Raw genomic sequence first — 17,433 nt, 5'->3', positions numbered from 1 at the left:
CTGACCCAGTTTAAATAGCCTGTTTGGTGCCATGAACTGTGACAGGGCGTGCATGCGCAAATACGCGCATCAGCGCGCAGGCACACCCGTGGCATCCCTCTTACAGGGATTGGAAACCCAAGACGTCTTCTGTGGCCACCATTTTGGCTGCTGTCATGCCCTTCCTGACATTGCCCCCCTCAAATGGGCAGCCTCCAATTTGGCAGGATGGGAATTCTTGAAAGCCTGAATAAGCCTTTTGGCATGAATATTACCTTCTGGTTCCCATGAGTTGTCCTCAGGCCCGTAACCTTTCCATTTTATTAGGTACTGAATCTGATTCCTCCTCTTCCTGCAATCTAAAATTGCTTCAACCTCAAATTCTTCTTCTCCGTTGACAACTATGGGTTCATGTGGACCAACCTTTTGTCCCGGAAAGGAATCGGGGATAGCGGGCTTCAGCAAGTTTATATGAAACACAGGATGGATCCTGAAAGAGTCTGGTAGTTCCAGCTCGTAAACTACATTGTTGATCTGTTTTATTACTGGGAATGGCCCCACAAACTTAGGGCCCAGTTTTCTAGATGGGCAGGCTAATTTCAGGTTTGCTGTGGATAACCAAACTTGATCACCAGGATTCAGGATTAATTCTCCTCTTCTCTTTTTTTATAAAAAATGTCTTTGTATGCCTGCGTTTTGGCCATTGCTTCCTGTAACAATCTGTTGTTAGTGCTAAATAAAATTCATTGTCTCAAGGACAGATGGCACAGAGAACTCTGGTATTATATTAGACAGAAAAGAAAGATGGAAGCCGTAATTGCCAAAGAATGATGACTGCTTTGTGGCTGAGTGAACAGAGTTATTATAAGAAAATTTGGCTAACGGAAGTAGTGAAACCCAGTCATCCAGGGAGAACGAGGAAAAGCAGCGTAGACACCGTTCAAGCGTTTGATCTGATTTGTTTGATTTGATTTGGTCCTTTCTCTCACCTCTTGTATATTGTGATTCTGAAATTGGACATTTCGTTTATTTCCTGGAAAGAACATGTTTTTATAGGTCGGTCCACCCAAAGTTGATCTTTTAATTGTAGACATGAGGAACCTGTTGTGCTTTGTCCACCCCTGGCTTATGCGTCTTGTACACTCCCTGCCATAAATCCCTACTCTATGTCTGTCCATCAGGGAGTTTTGGGCATCCCCGCCCACCTGTGTGTGTTTTAGATTTTTTGGTTTTATTTTCTGAAATATAATATTCACAAATACAAGGAGAGTGGGACCACTATACAGTGGCAGAACACCAAAGGTCGCACCTGCGACCGGTCCTTGGTGTTCCACTACTGTCAGGGGGCCCCCAGCAGGGTTGCTAGCCACAGGGCTCTGAGCTGAGAGTTTCTCTCTTATAAAGCCCTGAGCCTGCACTGACCGTTCCCCCACCCTCCCTTGCAGGGATGGGAAAGGAGAGATGATCTGCTCCTTCTCCTCCTGCCCCTCTCCTTCTGTGTGCACCTCGGGAATTGTGAAGCTAAGCACTGAATTTGATCATTCAGCTGCTTAGCTTCCCACTTCCCATGGTGCCCACACAGGGGGAGAGAGGCGGGAGAAGGAGCAGATCGTCTCTCTCCTTTCCCATATGTGCGAGAGAGGGAGGGGGAACTGTCAGTGCAGGCCCTGAAGGTTCTAGTAATGCCTCTGCCACCATATAATAATTAAGGTATTTGAGCAGACTTGGGACTTCGAACACAAAGATCTTTCCAATACAGTCCCCAGGAAATACAGGCTAAGGTAGTTTTAACTCACCAGCTTCTATTATTATGAATTGTTCTTATATAGATCTTTTTTGTTTTTGAACAGGAAGTGCGGCGATCTCTGTTGTGTTCTTAAAGGAATCGTTGAGGGCCTCTGATGTAATAGGTAAGAAATCCAAAAAGGTTACCAATAAAAGTGTATCCTTTCTTCTAAACTAATATCCATGTCATACAAACAACACAAACACCAGTTCCCCTGGCAGAAAAAAAACGCTCATATAGAACATTTTTTGTACAGAGTTTAGACGGGTTTAGGAGAGTCTTGCGTTTTCCTGCCTCTAAACCTGGAGATTAAAGGGATTGTAAAATCTCATGGTTTTTCACCTTAATGCATTCTATGCATAATGGCGTAATGATAACATGTTTGTTATTTTTATTAAAAAAAATTTGAACCTTTACAACCCCTTTAAACTATGCCTGTAATCGTCCTAATGTGCATGAACACATAGGATAACATTGAGCTGCTTCTAAGGGCAGAACACAAAACTCCTGTTGTAGCAGTGATTGCGGCTTTCCTGCAAGTTTGCTGCACTGAGCCATAGGCTTCTACTATATCCTACATGTTTTGTGCGCTTTCTGAAAGTGCACCACACCCGCAAGATGTAATAGAAGTCTATGGCTCAGTGCTGCTAATCCATAGGAAGGCTGCAGGTGCACTACGTTGCATCTGCGGTGCAGGTAACCACAGCACATGAGTATGAAAGCAGTCTTAGAGGGGGCTCTGGACAGTAAGGGCTTGTTTTTATTTGTGGTTTGGAGGGCAGTAAAACCCCATAGTTCATTGTGACCTGCTACAGGTTACCAAATCACTTAAGTGGCCCTTGCTCTTTAAAAAGTTCAGCACTCTGACATAAGGCCTCCCAACTTGCTGACATGATAAAGCTTTAGCACACAGTATGTAGGCAAAGGACATGTCCCTGCCATGGCCATGGTTACACGGACCAGACCACAAAGATCTAATATGCTGAAAACTAGTGACTAAACAAACCAAACTTCTATTTTTCCTTTTTATATTGGCTTCTTTTTATAATAATAAATATAAATATACAGGAATAACAGAGGTTGGATAGAAAATTTAGGGCAGTATATAACTTTTGGTAGTACAATAGGACATTTTGTATATAGATGTACACATGAAACCAAAAAGAGAGACAACTGCGGCTACATGAGGGACATAGGGGTTTGGCCTCAAGAGGAACAGTTGGGAGCTACGCCAACACTTTAGATAAACGTGCAAGTCATACAGTCTATGAGCCATTGTTGACCTCTTGGCCATTTTTTTCTTTCTCTGGTCCAGCAACCACACCACTTGATTAATTTTGTTTGGCTCAAGAGGATGATTTTTTGCTATGCCCTTCTTTTTACTCCAGCCTATTAATCCGTATGATAGGACTTGTTAATAAATGGGTCTCAATGTGACCCACAGTGAGGAGATCCTTCTGCTTCTGTATAGGTCAGAGGACTGCACTGTTTTCCCCCATACAGGAACTGTTGTCAGTGGCTTCTTTTAGGCACCATAAAAATCATCCTGGTGGCAGGCCAAACTAATGTAATATCCAGTCTAATCATAATGATTCACAGTGTCCTCGAAGTGGCACAAAGAAGATGAGTAAGAAGAGTGCTTGTGGGCAGTCTGAATTATGAGTGTACTGCTGAGGTTAGGACCCGGCATCGCTTATTATGTGTAGCTGTTCAAGGAGCGTAGGCAGTGCTTGCCTTCCATTCATCCATTATCACCTACAAACTAGAATTTGAAGAACGTCCAGTGAACTAACGAAAGGGAAGAGAAAGCATCATCTGCATATTTCTAAGTTTTGTGTGACATTTTTAATTATACGGTTGGTAGGCGTTCCTTATGGAATTTGTTTCTGTGACTCTAAAGGGCAGCCAGTGTGGCATTTCAATGTGACAACAATGGGCAGCCAGTGTAGTATTTTGGTTTATTTGTCTGTTGGGACGTGTTTAATTTTTTTTTTTTTTTAGCATTTAAAATTTCTATGTTATAATAATAGCTTGCAAGTACTTTCTCTTGTATTTTGTCTAATGATTAAGCCTTTGCAATGTTGCTCAGTGCTTAACTGCATCTAATAAAAAGAAGGGTTAACTCCACAAGACCTGCTTTGCTGGTTGTCCTTTATCAGTTTGAGAATTTGATGTGAACACCATCCAGCATTCTTTGGAACCTTACCATTTGCATTTTGCCCAATATTTAAGCAAGCAGAAGTAATCTCTGATTACTACTGTAGCAGTGAATATGATAGACCAACATAAAGCGGCACATAATTGTGAAGCGGAAGGAAAATAATAAATGGTTTTCAGATTTTTTTTACAAATAAATATCTGAAAAGTGTGATGTGCATTTGTATTCAGCCCCCTTTACTCTGATACCCCTAACTAAAATCTAGTGGAACCAATTACCTTCAGAAGTCATCTACACTGCCTTGCAAAAGTATTCACCCCCCTTGGCTTTTTACCTATTTTGTTACATTACAGCCTTTAGTTCAATATTTTTTTAATCTGAATTATATGTGATGGATCAGAACACAATACTCTAAGTCGGTGAAGTAAAATTAGAAAAAAATACATATATAAAACTATTTTTCAGAAATAAAAAACTGATAAACGGCATGTGCTTATGCATTTACCGCCTTTGTTATGAAGCCCATAAAAAGCTCTGGTGCAACCAATTACCTTCAGAAGTCACATAATTAGTGAAATGATGTCCACCTGTGTGCAATCTAAGTGTTACATGATCTGTCATTACATATACACACCTTTTTGAAAGGCCCCAGAGGCTGCAACACCTAAGCAAGAGGCACCACTAACCAAACACTGCCATGAAGACCAAGGAACTCTCCAAACAAGTAAGGAACAATGTTGTTGAGAAGTACAAGTCAGGGTTAGGTTATAAAATATCCAAATCTTTGATGATCCCTAGGAGCACCATCAAATCTATCATAACGAAATGGAAAGAACATGGCACAATAGCAAACCTGCCAAAAGACGGCCACACACCAAAACTCACGGACCGGGCAAGGAGGGCATTAATCAGAGAGGCAGCACAGAGACCTAAGGTAACCCTGGAGGAGCTGCAGAGTTCCACAGCAGAGACTGGAGCATCTGTACATAGGACGACAATAAGCCGTACGCTGCATAGAGTTGGGCTTTATGGCAGTGGCCAGAAGAAAGCCATTACTTTCAGCAAAAAACAAAATGGCACGTTTTGAGTTTGCAAAAAGGCACGTGGGAGACTCCCAAAATGTATAGAGGAAGGTGCTCTGGTTTGATGAGACTAACATTGAACTTTTTGGCCATCAAAGAAAACGCTATGTCTGGCGCAAACCCAACACATCACATCATCCAAAGAAACACCATCCCCACAGTGAAACATAGTGGTGGCAGCATCATGCTGTGGGGATGTTTTTCAGCAGTTGGGACTGGGAAATGGTCAGAGTTGAGGGAAAGATGGATGGTGCCAAATACAGGGATGTTCTTGAGCAAAACCTGTACCACTCTGTGTGTGATTTGAGGCTAGGCCGGAGGCTCACCTTCCAGCAGGACAATGACCCCAACCACACTGCTAAAATAACACTTGAGTGGTTTAAGGAAAAACATGTAAACGTTTGGAATGGCCTACTCAAAGCCCAGACCTCAATCCAATAGAAAATCTGTGGTCAGACGTAAAGATTGCTGTTCAGAAGCGCAAACCATCCAACTTGAAGGAGCTGGAGCAGTTTTGCAAGGAGGAATGGGCAAAAATCCCAGTGATAAGATGTGGCAAGCTCATAGAGACTTATCCAAAGCGACTTGGAGCTGTGATAGCCAAAAAAGGTGGCTCTACAAAGTATTGACTTTAGGGGGGGGGTGAATAGTTATGCACATTTACTTTTTCTGTTATTTTGTCCTATTTGTTGTTTGCTTCACAATTAAAAAAAAAAATCTTCAAAGTTGTGGGCATGTTCTGTAAATTAAATGATGCAAATCCTCAAACAATCCATGTTAATTGCAGGTTGTAAGGGAACAAAACACGAAAAATGCCAAGGGGGGTGAATACTTTTGCAAGGCACTGTATTTTATGTGCTTCATCTCTAAATTGCCTGGGATTTCGCTCAACAACCTTAAAGTGGTTCAAAAGGCTGAAGGTTTTTTTTTTTTTATCCCTCCCCAATACAGTGCCCGAGAGCAATGGCTCTCTCCATTCTTTCCCTCCTCATTGGCTCAGAGACATCAGTGGGAGTCATTGGCTCACAGTGCTGACAATTACAGCCAGTGAGGAGGGAGCAGGGCTGTGACACGCTCTTTGTGTCAATGAACACAAGCAGCCGACTCGGGGAGGAGCTAGGAGCACCAGTGGGGAGAGGAGAATCATGGCTGCTCTGTGCAAGATCATTGACTTTATGACATGTTTATTTATTTTTTTTATTTACCTTTAGGACTTGATGCTGAAAAAAGCTGAACATCGTTTTTTGAGCCATAAGCTTTTGTGGGAGTATAGTTTTGATAAAAAATACTAATGCAAAAAACACTGTAAAACACTAAAAAAACTTGCAATTTTAATGCAGCATTCTACAGCCAAAGCTACTGGTGTTGTTTTATAATGTCCAGTGTGCATGGGGCCTTAGTATCACTTTACATTGTATTTTGAATAGATGGGTTTGTAATCAGTACATTAAGAAGCATTCTTATTTGGTTTAGGTGACATTATGACATTTTTTAGCAGTTTTGATCTCTTCTCTCCTAAACTATTTGAATAATGGTCACTGGATTAACACATAAATGTTTTATTGGTTTCTTTATATCCTGTCCCAGTGCTGTATGCTGTACCCGATTTTAAATGAGCAGAATGGTACCTCTCAATAGCAATGCATGTTAGGCAAAACCTCTGGCATCCTTCTATATTAGAATAAAATTTGTCATTGGGCTTGGCATAGTAATGGAAAGGCATACATTTCTGCTTCAAATGTTTAGTTTTCTATCTATAGTTTCATCAGATGAGAGGCTGAATTTAATTAATACCAGTGGCTGCACCAGGCAATTTTCGGCCGCTTATTCAATTCTTTTGAGTATGGAGCTTGTATTCCAGCAGGACTTAAGTAGGGAAAGAGTTTAAAACCCCATTAATGATCACAGACCTTATTAAAAATTTTTTTTTTTTTTTTTAAAGCTACCCAACATTGTGCACTATACTGGCGATGGAGAATGGATTACAAATAATTGAGTTCAGGTGTTCAGTGGAGGGTATAGTTAATGCTAGAGCATGCAAAGGCTTTTAAGACAACTATCCACTTCCAACCTTGGGCAGTATTTTAGGGAACGTTCATTACGGTCCCACCATGTCCCAGTGCACACGGCCAGCTCCATAAAAACATGGGTTGATCAGTTTTGGTTGCACAGAGCCCTGACCTCAACCTCATTAAACATCCCTGCGAATAAATGAAATGATGATTGCGAGTCAAATCTTCTTGTCCTACATCAGTACTTGACCTCACAAAGTCACTTATGGCAGAATGGGTACAAATTCCCACAGACATACTCCAAAATTATGGGGAACACCTTACCAAAGGGGTGAAGGCCATTACAGCCACAAAGGCAAGCCAACTCCAAATCAATGCCCTTGGTTTTGGAATGGGATGTCCAACAAGTGCATTTTAGATGTGATGACCTAGCTTACATGTTTGGCCATATAGTGTGTCATCATAACTGAAGGAAACAAATGTGCCCCTGCTGCCAATAGCAACTGGCCAGAAAATTACATTTTAGCTGGTTGCTTTGGACAACACAGATAATGTTCTCAGGTTACCATTAATCTGTTTAATGTGAGTACACTTGGTTACAGCGGTCACCAAAAGCCTAAAACTCTTTTAGTCCATCTGCTTTTAATTTAAAGAGGGCTGTCATCACAGTTAAGACTTGCTGAAAATATTTTTTATAAAGCATTTAGGTTTGTTCTGATTTATATTAAGCTGCTTTGCTGGCTTTTTGTGTACTGTTGAAGCAATAATGACACCTACAGGCAATCAAAATGTACAAGAAACATTGTAGCATAATGTAAAATCGAATGCAAAATCTTGGATAACCACACAGAATGAGTAAAGTGTTGGATCTAGATTGCATAATTTTTTTTTTGCTATTTTACAACCCATCTGTGATTTAGGTTGTTAGGTTTTTTAAGCCAAATATTTAATTGTGAGACATTTTAATACAATTTCTTGAATACCAAGAAAAAGCTCATAAGGGAGATTTCCATGAATTGAAGATCACAGAATGCGAATTATATCTCACTGCAGTTCTGAAAGATCATTAACCAATCCTTTGACAGAATGGAGGTCACCAGGTTTGATGTCACCTGTCAGACATTCCCCTTATGGACATTGCTACATATTGACTCCTGGACTATGTACCATTGAGGGAGAAGGGGCTTAATTTCCTGTGAATCTTCAACATCCATGTCTGGAATCTGATGTGCAGCCATGTGTTGGAGAACTGCAGATTGCATTGAAGTCCCTTGCTGGTGCAGGACAATTTTTTTTTCACCCTTTAACTCTTTCATGACCAGAGGTCATTGATGCCTAGATGCCAAATTTACCAGCACCAGTATGCATTGGTTAACTTGTCTATAACTCTACAGGGTTGATTTACTAAAGTCTGTGCACGCTGCAAGTGCAAATACACTAATTTTCAATAGTAAATAGTAATGTAGTAAAGCTTCACTTTTGTAAAGAATACCCAATCGGGTGCAAGGGGAAAAAAGCATTTTTGCTTGCACATGATTGGATGGTGCAAATCAACAGAGCTTTACCACATTTACTAAGCTCTGGGGTAACAAGTGCGCTTGCAGAGTGCAGGGTCTATTTGCCTTCAGTAAATCAACCCCTATGACAAAGATGCCTGCCAAAGTATTTTTCATTGTGTTTTTAAGGACATATAAAGCTTTTATTTGGTACACTGTTTTAATGAAGATCATTCTCAGATTTTTCTGGGGTTTTTTTATTTTTGGTTTTGGTTTTTTTTTTTACAGATTTATTAGAATTTTTTTTTTTCCATATATAAAAGAAAACAGAAGATATGGGCACAGTATACATAGTTAACAAGCTACAAGCATAGTATACCAGGGACATGCTAGATGGCATTAATATGATATAAGGAAAAGCTTGAATCAGTAGACAAGTGCCTCATTGATATGGGCAACATAAGACACAGCATGTAAGCATTTGAATATCAACAGATTTTTTTTTTAATTATAAGCTTTCAAAGAGGGGGGGAGGGTGATAAAAGAAAGTAAATATTATATACAGCATATGTTTATAATATACATATAATAATAATATTATTATAACTTTTTAAATCAATACAGTAAAACCTTGGTTTGAGAGTAACTTAGTTTGAGAGCGTTTTGCAAGAAAGCAAATTGTTTTATTTCATTTTGACTTGATATACAAACGATGTCTGAGACCACCATCTGTGGAAGGGAATTCCACATCCTTGCCGCTCTTACAGTAAAGACCCCTCTATGTTGTTTAAGGTTAAACCTCTTTTCTTCTAATTTTAATGAGTGGCCACGTGTCTTGTTAAACTCCCCAAAAAAGTTTTAGAGGCTCCTCTCTTCTCTTTTATACTCTGTAGCTCCTTCTGGATTTTGCTTCTATTCCCCTTGTGGAGGCTTCCATGTGTGGATGAACATTTTATGGTTACATAACCTGGTCACATTGCTATAATCTTTTTATATGAACTATAAACTGAAGAACCTAGGAATAAATGTTTGCAGAACGAATCATCTGAGTTTCCATTATTTCTTATGGAGAAATTCGCTTTGAAATACAAGTGCTTTGGAATACAAGTATGTTCCCGGAACGAATTATGCTCGCAATCCAAGTTTTTTCTGTACATGTATTTATTTTCTACAGTCTGTATACCACTTAATAGCTGCAACCTTCCAGCTGCTTCTGTCAAGGTGCCAGGTGCAATAGTAGCTGAGCCAGCCAACTCTGGCTTTGTTTGTAAACAATGTGATCCCTAGGATCGACTGTCATGATGGGAAATTATGCTGATTTTTGGTCGCTATAGTTGATAGGACAAATGTATCTATCTAGCCTATTAATCATTAATAGTGTATTTGTATGTTATGTTTGTTATTTATTCAAATGGCGTATGTACATGTGTGTGTGTATGTGTTTGTGCATATTCTATCCTTTTTTTGTTTTTGTTTTTATAAGTCCAGAGTGTGTAACCATGGTGCCCCAGTGAACTTGAGCAAAAACAAGCTTCCTGTGATACTGGGTGCTTGGTAGACATCAAGTGAAAATAAAGATCTTCATGTGGGTGGGATATATAGGCCCAACCAGGGGCGTTGCTAGGTCTACAAAAGATCTTGGGCTAGAGTCCATAGCAGCGAAGTAAAGAAAGTCATACACTTGGGCGGGCATACACATGTATATAATATATGTGTGTGTAAGTGTGTGTGTATGTGTATATATATATATATATATATATATATATATATATATATATATATATATATTAAAATGTATGTATGGTATGTATATATAATAAAATGTATGTATGGTATGTATATATAATTTTCATTCATATCGTTACATATCTGAGTGCAGAGCCTCCCCTTAAATCAGGATCCCAGAGAGCCTCCCCTTACATGTTCAGATATGGGTGCTGTAAGGTTAATTATTAGGAGTGATTTTTAACCTTTTTACTAGGGGTGCACCGAATGTGTTTTTTGGTGCCGAAACCGATACCGAAAATGGAAGATACACTAGGCCGAAAACCGATACCGAAAATGACAGTTTTTTGGAAAAAAAAATATTTTTTTGGATATATAAAATTCTCTAAATTGTGTTATATTCGGTATTATTCATATTCGTCTATTCAACTTATTAAATATTTTATCATGAATTTTATGAATAAAAAAATAGTACAAAGAATCCAGTAAAGTAAATAAGTCCTTTCTTTAATAAAAGTAAGTAACCCACATAAATTGGACACAGAAAATAAAATAGTACACAATTAAATAAAGAAAGTAACTTTAACTTACAGTAATAGTACACATGTGCTGCTGCACATTGCACAATAATTAAATTAATATTATAAAAAAAAAAAACATACCAAAATAAAATATTAACAAAAAAACAGGCATGATAAAATGCCAAAGAGTAGACTCGGAGCCTCTATGTTTGAGTAGACGTACGGTATTTGCACTGTTTACTTTATTTTTGCAAAAATAGAAGAACCATAAAACAAGACAGAGGGCGCATGGGCTATTATACTCATCATACTACTAACTAAGCCGTCAGTTCTGTATCAAAGCTTGTTGTCAAAGTAGTACTGTAAAACATCAGCTTCCAGTCCACGATACATCATCATTCACATCACATAATGGTAGTGGGACAACTGGAAAATCCAACAACAGGCTAAAGTGTTTCAAGGACTTGCCTCTTCCTTAGAGCCAGAGCTCCGAGGAGACAAGGCAAGGCAACTTAGGCAAGTCCTCAAAACACGTTAGCCTGTTGGGTTTTCCAGTTGTCCTAGGCGATAGGTGATGTGATGTATTGTGGACTGGAAGCTTACTTTGACGACACGGTTGATAGAGTACACCTGTTGGTTTTTTGTATGTCTAAGTTACTATTATTAACAAAGAGAGGTCTTTCTTAATGCACTAAGCCGGGGCGCCCTCTGTCTTGTTTTATTTCGACAGTGTAAGTATATCCACTGACTTCCCTAGTCATAACTCATAAGAGAGGGTATTAAGAGAGCATGAAGGCAAGGCATGCCCAGTGAAGCCAGCAGGGAAAAATGTAGGCAACAGTCTGGGGCCCACTTCCAAGCACCAGAGATTGTGGAGTTGATTTACTAAAATTGGAGAGATTGAAAAATATAGCGCAACTGAGTACATTAGGCTAGCCAATGAGCTTCGAAATTCTTTGGCTTGTTCAAAGCTTTTTTTAAAAAAAAATGGAAGCCGATTGGTTAACCTAACCTGGCTTCTATGCATAGCTGCACCAGATTTTGCACTCTTCAGTTTTAGTAAATCAAATCAACCGGTGTGTGTTTTTCTATTCAGTTTCATATCTCTTTACTTTAAATGGCAAAGTTACTGTGCAAAACAAACTGTTATAAATTTAAAGAACAATAACCATATGGCAGAAGACCGCTATTCTGTTCTTCTATTCTCCTGCTGCATAATCCCAGCGCGTCTCTGGAGGCACCAGAATAGTGGGTGTTGTCGCGCCGCCTGGATGGAAAGAGAAATCCAGCACCATGGCCGTTTTCCTGCTGCTGCCCTCAGGAATATCACTCCACAGGCTACAGGTAACAGTGCAGTGGGCTGCGCTGGGCTAGCCAAATCGCACAGAAAGAAAAATACAGCTGCCGCCACTGCTGACTGCCCCTTCATTATACTCAAAGGCTGCACCCACTAAGACACTCGGGGCTAGGGACCCCAGATTCAGGGTTATAGCCTCAACAGCCACTCCCTAGCGACGCCTCTGGGCCCTCCTATTCAAGAAGGTAGCCAGGGTCCAGTCAGGCAATTGAGAGTGTTTGACCAAAAAGAAAAAATGCAGCGCTTATATATAGAAAAAATGACAGTATAAATTGTGACCAAATATACCACAGAGTAAATAATGTCCACCAAGTGAAAGATGATATATAGTGTAAAATAGTTCAAAAAAGTCCTGGCATCAGTGAACGTTGTCAGTGAATTGACATTTCAAAATCATCAATGGAACAGATGATATCAGTTAGAAACATGGTGCAAAGAGAATCTTGTAAAAAGACTTTTAAGAAGAACCACCACCAATTGTATAAACGCTTACCGGAAATAGTAGACTTAAACGGGCTTATACCTCTTAAGTAAAACAGGCTTATGGTGATGATCACCGTATGCAGTAGAAGGCCATCAGGAATCCAGACAGACTTTTAAATGGTGCTGGTCAGCAGCTGGTTCACAATGGACATGCAAATGATGTTCAAATGGAAGGAAGAAGGATCAGAGGATATCCTTTTGTTCACACGTTGAAACCAAAAATCAAAGAAAGGTTCCACACAGTGTAATATCGTTTAAAATTAATTTATTAAAAAAGAGAGACAATGGAACACTCACGTTTCAGAAGTGCATAAAAAGCTCATATAAAGGCATAGAGAGGTGTGGTAACGTTGGTAGAAGTCAACCCAACGCGTTTCGTCTAATTTTCTTTTTGGTCACTGTTTGCTGTTTGTCTGTGGCTGTGCTGGCTGCTCTCTATATATATTTTTTCACTTTTTCACAGCGCAGTATTTCTTTTTGAAATTGAGAGTGTTTGGACCTGGTGGACTGCACTTCTACAGTTGTCCTTTAAAGGAAAGTACACCCAGAAGTGGTGATTGTTTATACAAAAAGCCTGGTGGGTGGAGCTACCCTCTGACTTTAAAAGTGTCCTGGATACTCTAACAGCAAGATCCTCCAGCCAGTGAGATTTTCCCCACTTTGTTCCTGTCCACCTGGGAGGTTTGGGTGTTCACTACCACTGCTGTGTTCCAGTGCTCCAAACCCCCCAAAAGAAAAATTCAAAAATCCAACAGGGAGAGTTGGAACCCTTCATAATGATTACAAAGGGGATGCAAATACCAAAAACTGAAATAATAGTTTTGAGAGGACTGAATAATCGATTTAAAGAAAACCTTTAAAAGTCTGGAATAAAAAACAAAACAAAAAACATAATAATCAATATAGCAATGCTCCTTTTCTTGCACACCAATATAATGTATGTGCATGTATTGGAAATTATTAATTTAATAAAACACAGAGTAATATATATCATAGATGTTAGCAGTTTGCACATTCGTATTTCTGCTGATCAGCAATCAGAGATCTAGCACTGATGCAGAGTCCTCCAGTCATCCCGGAGGAGAATTCAGATGGCATACACATGTTTGGAAGAATGTCAGCCCCCGCTTTTTTGCCTTTTTTTTTTTTTTTTCCATGTCTTGTTCCAGAAATGACTTAGCATTTACTTGGAATAGACCTTTTTTTTACTCCTTTTTTTTTTTCTTTGTTTTTTTTTTTTTTTACTCTTTTGCAGACCAAATTGAATAAAATAAATGAGATGCTCCCTACATGCATGTCAGTATATCCCACTGTTCTTCTCTTACTGCAGAAATAAACAACGGTTAAGCTACATATTCCTATAAGAGAAGGACCAAAGGAGTGGAAGAGATTTAAGTAGTTATTCTTACCATTTAGTTAACTGCTGGGATTGTCATTGTTTACTACCTCTAGACACAGGTCAGGACAGATCTTACAAGTTCCAGCTGCTGAAATTGGCATTGTAAAGATGCATACATGCATATTCTTACTTGCTGAATGTGCATATTGTTCCTATGGAGAGATGAGAGGGAGTGCAGACCTTTTAGCCTTTCACGGGGAAATACAATAAAAGTCTACAACCCCAATTCCAAAAAAGTTGTGATGCTGTGTAAAAGCTACGTAAAAACCAGAATGCAATGACCCAGATTGTATTCACAAAATAAAACAGAAAACATATCAAATGTTTAAGCTGAGAAAAAAATAAGGTAATTTTTTTAAATGATTCTTGACTACTGTTACTCAATGTCAAAAAACAAAATAAGTGTAGCGCTAAGAAGAGGGGTCTAAAAATGGAGTCTATGGACTGACAGTTCCAAGTTCGTGTGCTAAAAAGAACATCCTTGGAGAAAAGATGAAAAGTCCTCTGGAACGGATCTCAACAAGGGTGTAAACCATCTGTGGAGGAAGCCCACACACCACCAATAAAAGTGAAAAGGTTTACCGAACTCGATGGACCCAACAAGGCATACGCCAGGTGGAGTCAATCAGGCTTAGGTGGTGCTGGACTGCAGTTGGCCCGGAAGGGCAGAGTTGGTGGAGTGGCTTCAACGTGGCTGTATTCCTCAAACGTCATCGGGCCCAAAGATATGGGGTGCAGCTCCCATAGATCGTATCCCTCAGATCAGCGTTGGAACCAGCAATAACAGCAGCAAATGAAGGAAGAGAAGGAATGGCCAAATAGTGTAAATCCGTTTAAATGGAGATTTATTAAAAGTAATATACACTCACATGAAAGGTATCTAAAAACAGCGCTGTGAAGAAGTGGCAACAGTGGGGTCCTACCCGACGCGTTTCGTCTGCATAGACGTCATCTGGGGGCGTCATCTTTGCCCCCTATGCAGACGAAGCGCTGTTTTTAGATACCTTTCATGTGAGTGTATATTACTTTTAATAAATCTCCATTTGGTTCCAACGCTGATCTGAGGGATACGATCTATGGGAGCTGCACCCCATATCTTTGGGCCCGATCACGTTTGAGGAATACAGCCACGTTGAAGCCACTCCACCAACTCTGCCCTTCCGGGCCAACTGCAGTCCAGCACCACCTAAGCCTGATTGACTCCACCTGGCGTATGCCTTGTTGGGTCCACCGAGTCCGGTAAGCCTTTTCACTTTTATTGGTGGTGTGTGGGCTTCCTCCACAGATGGTTTACACCCTTGTTGAGATCCGTTCCAGAGGACTTTTCATCTTTTCTCCAAGGATGTTCTTTTTAGCACACGAACTTGGAACTGTCAGTCCATAGACTCCATTTTCAGACCCCTCTTCTTAGCGCTACACTTATTTTGTTTTTTGACATTGTTTACACTTGCTGGTTGTGTTAGCTGCTGTTTTATTCCTCTTTTTGGTAGCGCAGAATTATTGTGTACATATATACTGTTACTCAATAAAAGATAAAAAGATAAATGAATAGTTCTGTGAAAGATAAAATAAAATGACTTTTATTGCATTTTTTTTTTCGCCTGCTCAGAACAGAATTCTTATGCCTGGTTGGAGTTGACCTAAAATCAGCTTAAATTATACCTTTAGGCAAAACTTTTTTTGAAAATTTTGGATAGAGTGGAGAGGGATTACAATGGCAATGCTTGTCTAATTTTATTGCTGTATGTGCCCCCCCCCCCCTTATGGAGATTCACCCTCTCTATGTGTCCTCCTGTTTACCATTATCCTCAAATGTAAAAGTAAAAGTAAATCCCAAAAGCTACAGACCCATATCCCTTCTTAATGTAGACATAAAAATACTAGCCAAGATACTCGCGACCAGACTGAAACACCTAATACCACTAATAGTCCACCCGGATCAAACAGGGTTTATAACCGGCAGGGAAGCTAGGGACAATTCAATCAGAGCAATCCACCTAATTCATTGGGCACGCGCTTCCCCCCGCACCTCCCCCTTACTTGATCCTGTCCACCGATGCGGAGAAAGCTTTCGATCGGGTGGACTGGACCTACTTGCGGGCTACGCTGGAGGCTTTGGGTCTTCGTTCCCATATGCTCACTTGGATAATGGCCCTGTACTCAGACCCCAACACTTAAGTCAAAGTAAATGGTTTCCTTTCCATGAGATTCCCGATCAGAAATGGCACGAGGCAGGGGTGCCCTCTTTCCCCACATTTGTTCGCCCTTGTGCTGGAACCATTCCTGCACACTGTTAGGGCAAACGCAGATATAAAAGGGCTCACAGTGGGTCCCACAGAGCATAAGCTTTCGGCTTATGCCGATGATGTGCTATTCCACCTCACGGAGCCTCTGGTCTCTTTACCTAATCTGATGCGGGAACTCCAAAATTTTGGAGAGCTTTTTTCATTTCAAAATCAATTACACGAAATCAGGGATATTACCTTTTCAACTGACACCCTCCCTGACAGACCGATTAAAAACTGCTTTCCCGTTCACTTGGACTAAATGATCCTTAAAATACTTAGGTATAAGACTGACTGACAGGTTTGAAACCTTATTTACTACCAACTTTCCCTCCCTAATAACAACTGTGAAGAAAGATCTGATCCAGTGGACTAAGACAGCCTTCACTTGGATTGGAAGACCTAATATTATTATAATGAATGTTCTACCACGTGTGCTGTTTTATATGCAGATGACACCTGTGGCTTTACCTAAGAGCTTTTTTACTCAATTATCCAGTATTATATCCACCTTTGTGTGGAATAATAAGAGACAGAGAATCGCAATTCGACTACTGAGACGCCACAGGGTTACAGGGGGCCTGAGCCTCCCAGATGCACAAAACTACTATAGAGCTATGGTCCTTCAAAGGATACTTAATTGGCATTTCCACACTCACTCCAAAGTATGGGTCTCCTTAGAAAAATATATGGCGGGAAGAAATCTGACATATGCCCCGTGGCTGGCCCGGGAGCACAGGGGGTTGTCAACTTTTACGTCTCCATTGACGATCCAGCTTTTGAAAACCTGGGACCGACTTAACACCAATTTGGCTCTGGCGCCCCCTGTGTCCCCACTGGCCCCACTGGGAGGATATCAGTGGTTTCTGCTTGGGGAACAGGCAGCTTTATTTGGTTCCTGGGTGGATGACAGTAGCGCCAGCTGCGGTAAATTGATGGAAAGTGGTAAATTAATCTCCCTAGAAGTCCTCAGAGCCCGGTCAGGGAGTTTCCCTATGGACTTTTGGCGTTATAGGCAACTCCACCATTTTTTCAAACAACACGGAGGCTCCATAAGAGATATTTCCTCCCTCTCACCTTTTGAATGCCTATTCGTAGATGAAGAGCCAATTCCACATATGATCTCTGAACTGTGCCAGTTGCTTAGCTT

At 40.3% G+C, this 17,433-nt stretch overlaps 1 protein-coding gene across 3 annotated transcripts in view; it reads left to right on the top strand.

Annotated features, from left to right (window-relative positions):
* NIPAL2 (NIPA like domain containing 2) overlaps positions 1-17,433 on the top strand; it is a 176,720-nt gene that overhangs the window by 71,851 nt on the left and 87,436 nt on the right. For all 3 annotated transcript variants that reach the window (XM_073632028.1, XM_073632027.1, XM_073632029.1), the window contains exon 4: positions 1,830-1,889. In XM_073632028.1, the coding sequence (XP_073488129.1) occupies positions 1,830-1,889 (60 nt within the window). The remainder of the gene's footprint in view (positions 1-1,829; positions 1,890-17,433) is intronic.

This window comes from Aquarana catesbeiana, linkage group LG05, assembly GCF_042186555.1.
Source record: "Aquarana catesbeiana isolate 2022-GZ linkage group LG05, ASM4218655v1, whole genome shotgun sequence".
In the NCBI taxonomy this organism is placed as follows: Eukaryota; Metazoa; Chordata; class Amphibia; order Anura; family Ranidae; genus Aquarana; species Aquarana catesbeiana.
This window is presented reverse-complemented; position numbering and strand designations above follow the sequence as displayed.